Source organism: Agrilus planipennis, unplaced genomic scaffold (genome assembly GCF_000699045.2).
Source record: "Agrilus planipennis isolate EAB-ADULT unplaced genomic scaffold, Apla_2.0 scaffold174, whole genome shotgun sequence".
NCBI classification, from domain to species: domain Eukaryota; kingdom Metazoa; phylum Arthropoda; class Insecta; order Coleoptera; family Buprestidae; genus Agrilus; species Agrilus planipennis.
Window position 1 is genome coordinate 460733 of NW_020438963.1, and position 4086 is coordinate 464818.

At 33.6% G+C, this 4086-nt stretch overlaps 2 protein-coding genes across 2 annotated transcripts in view; both read left to right on the forward strand.

Moving 5' to 3' along the window:
• Positions 1 to 1849, forward strand: LOC112904652 (electroneutral sodium bicarbonate exchanger 1-like). Its single transcript, XM_025975267.1, has 3 exons — positions 1 to 770; positions 826 to 975; positions 1136 to 1849. Exons 1-3 carry the CDS (start codon positions 735 to 737, stop codon positions 1847 to 1849), a joined length of 900 nt encoding a protein of 299 aa, XP_025831052.1. The 5' UTR covers positions 1 to 734.
• A 1507-nt stretch (positions 1850 to 3356) lies between these two features.
• LOC112904650 overlaps positions 3357 to 4086 on the forward strand; it is a 16373-nt gene continuing 15643 nt past the window's right edge. The window contains exon 1 of the mRNA XM_025975259.1: positions 3357 to 3549. Within this exon, the coding sequence (XP_025831044.1) occupies positions 3380 to 3549 (170 nt within the window). The 5' untranslated portion in view covers positions 3357 to 3379. The remainder of the gene's footprint in view (positions 3550 to 4086) is intronic.

Below are 4086 nucleotides of genomic sequence, written 5' to 3' on the forward strand. Positions count from 1 at the left end.
GTCACAGTTGCACGATTTTTGTTGTTGCACTTTACTAAGAAATAAATTTAGTTAAGGTAACGGTTCCACACTGGCGTATTTTTAGTAGTGCGAAAGACAGATAATGGACAATGTCGATGTCGAAAATTTCATAATCTCAAAGACTGCATTTGGAATAGCTGCAATACAGACTATATAAGGTAAAGCATGGGAAGAAGAAATATATATTTCGATATAAATCTTGGAAAGATATATAGAAATCCTTTTATCAATCGATTGCTGTTGTAAGGATCGACCCAATATTTCCGATTCTTTATATTTTTCTTTTTTTAATTTATCAGAAGCGCTCCTCTTCGTCTTCCTTCTGCGACTTCATTTTAATAACTGTTAAATTTGAAATAGTTCATTACTAAATCGGCCGCAAAAAATCGGTCTTTGTACATACGAACTAGCAACTGTCACACTACTGTAACACAACTAGAGCGCTACAAAATGCAGCTAGTGTGAAAAGGCTCTTAGTCTTGGTCTTGTTACCTAATCCTTTATTTTTTGATAAGAACCATGACAGACCAGTTTTATTGTACTAAGTACTATCAACTTTGTTTCCATGTATGAAGTATTTGCTTTTATTCTAGTCAGTGGAAAATGTCTTTTCAATTGGTAAAAGATACCCGATCAATACTAGCGGATTTACAAATATACCATCTAAATGTTATTGCATTCCAAACGAAATTGCTCAACAAGGACACCCTGAAATGGACTGGTCACATTTTAATAGGACAACGTGCCTTGTAAGTCCATGAGAAAGCATCGTAATTCTTTATTTGATTTATGTCGTACTTTCAGAGCTATAACGGCACGTTGGTGGGAGAGGGCTGTTCTACATCTGAATATGTTCCAGATGTGTTCCTAATGTCAATTCTTTTGTATATTGGAACCTTCTTACTATCCGTTGTACTGAAAGATTTTAAAAACGCCTTATTTTTTCCTGCAAAGGTAAATATTTTTAAGTAACCCTTTTTTTTGTGATTTTTAACGTTGAAGACTTTTGGAATTATATTTAGAACCACCAAAGAATGAGGTTTATACAAAAATCCAGCTTTCCCCGATTTTTTTGTTGTGCAGTGTCTCATTCGCGTTTTATTTGAAATTGTAGGTACGACAGTTTGTCAGTGATTTTGCCGTAATAATAGCAATCTTTTCAATGTCATTTTTGGACTTCAAAGTAAACATCCCAACCCCGAAACTTGAAGTACCGAAGGAATTTAAACCCACTTTGAGTACAAGAGGTTGGGTGATACCGCCGTTCAATGGGAACCCGATATACACTGCCCTCTTGGCACTTTTGCCAGCTCTCCTTGGCACCATCCTGATATTCATGGATCAACAAATTTCGGCTGTTATTATTAACAGGAAAGAGAACAAACTGAAAAAGGGTTGCGGATATCACTTGGACCTGTTCGTTTTGGCAATTCTCATTGAAATATGCAGTCTGATGGGATTACCGTGGTTCGTTGCAGCAACTGTCCTGTCAATCAATCACGTTAATTCGTTAAAGTTGGAATCTGAATGTGCGGCTCCCGGGGAGAAGCCGCAGTTCCTCGGAGTGAGAGAACAAAGAGTAACGCACATATTAATATTTTTAACAATTGGCCTGTCAGTGTTCCTAACACCAATTCTAAAACATATTCCTATGCCAGTATTATTCGGAGTATTTTTGTATATGGGAGTCTCGTCACTAAAAGGACTACAATTCTTCGACAGAATCCTGATCATGTTCATGCCACCGAAGTATCAACCAGATTATATGTTTTTACGACAGGTAAATATTATAATTGTAATATTAGAATCGGACCATAAATCGTTGTAACTTACCTACTAGAATGAAAACGTCGGTTAGCTCGGTTTATTACCCAGGTNGATTAAAATAATTTATTTGTATACCAAATTTGCCTTAATTTATTTTATTTGGTAAGAGATCTTACAATTAACTTCATCTATCCAATACTTAATTGAATGGATTCCAAACGCTAGAGAATTAGACACAAAAAAATAGTCTTTAGTGCTGCAGAGTATTGGCTAGATGTAAATTTATACAACGTGTATATCTACGCGAGTCGAAAATATAATAGCTGTAATATTCGCTACAACCGTAGAAATAAACTGATAAAGTAGCCAATTTATTACTTTTCTTAAATAAATTATGTAGTTTTGTTATAATTAAGTATGCTGGTGATAAATTTTAGTAGACATTGAAAGTACCTTTAATATTCATGTATTAAATACCATTTGTTGTTTATTTGTTTATTTTTTAATAAATTGTTGACATCTCATGCTTGTTTTTTTTTATTTGATTCACATTTTATCGATCACACTTTTGCAGGTAGATATTGTAGTATAACCGATTGGAAAAGACGCTTATGTAATAGTAGCTTTTAACTTTACGCGCTCGTCATACGCCATATACGGAAATAACCTACGTAAAAGCGTTACATTATCGCGATGCCCTTAAACGTAAATAATTTTATACATTCATCATCATCATGGCATATTTATGCATAGTTATGATAAAAACTACGATGTGTAATCCGTTCGGTATAGTTCTCAATAGCGTCTTTTTCTTGCTTTTGCTTATGCACCCGAGCGGACCGTTGTCAACTATATCTCACTCGTTTCACAATGCACTATTGTGGTAGGAAAATATTAGTTCTATGCCCATTTCCGGGGCTAAAACGAACATTAATGTACGGTCTAAATTCAGCTATTAACTCAAAATGTTTTCTGAAACGAATTCGAGGTACAAAAGCTCCACGCTTTAGTATTTCAATACTCTTACACCTACGTGGAATAAGGATTTAATTTTCTTGATAAATTTCAACTTTCGTTTCGCAACCAGTATACAGAATTAAAATTGAAGAAATTTTTTTTGAAACGTGCGTCACAATTACAAATGCTTTTATTTGGTAATTAACATTTATATTTGAGATTTTAGTACCACCAATTTTAAACTATTTCTTTAAAATTTATAAAATTGTTTGTCCTTTGAAACGGCACCCGACTTATTTACAAATTAAGCTAATATAAAAAATGAATTCCTGCAAGAGTGTTTGAACATTGTTTTCATAAACATTGAAGCATGATCAATAAATAAATTTAATATAGTTTGCGACTCAACTGTCTGCATGTCTCAAAATGCACGTATATATGTACAAATGTGTCCAAAGTAGCCTCTCCTTAAGAAAATCTTTATTATAAAAAAAAATAAAATTTGGGGGCTCAGCATTTAGAGGATTTTTAGGATATTTACAGTAACGAGTAAACGTTTCGGAGAAATTACACCTAACAAGTGTAATAAGCAGCATCCCTATTTTAGGCAGATACCGAGAAAAAATCGATACAAATGGAAAATCTAGGTAACATTAAGATACCACTGCCAAACGGTCATTACATGAAAATTCCATTATCGTCAATTAATATATCCGAAGAAGTAAACAAAACTGCTATTTGGAAGCAACTGAACGATGCCAGACCTGATGAAAAATCTAAGAAAAAAAGTCCTAACCCTGTCAGGTCAGTTGTTAATTCATTAGTCTCTCAAATATATTTTTGATTGCAATGTACATGTTTTCTATTAACTGTCTTATCTGTTTTTCCATACATAAGTGTAAGCCTTGCATATCTGACTGATTAATGTACTTTATAGTTATGTATAATGTCATCATGTGCCCTACTTAAGTAAGTATTACGTAAAAGAATTATGCACATCCAGCCAATTTACAGCAAGTAATCTCTGATAACTCTGATTTCTACACGGAACGTAGACCAAATAATATTATTATTGCAGTTTTACTTAAATGTAAGCACTCGGTCTTGGTCTTACTCAAATACTTCTAGTCTCTGACACAATCAGAGCCGGACTGAAGATTTTGGCCCGGGGTGCGATGTAACCAAATGGCCTGGTTTAGAAAGGAAAGTGCACAAAATTTAACAGCATTCGTTTTTAAATAAATTTAAGAAATTTGCGTTTGCCTTTGGCTCGGTCTTTGCTCTTGTTTTAAAATTTTTCTTTTTTTGAAAATTTTATAAATTATATTTAAAAATGAAGGA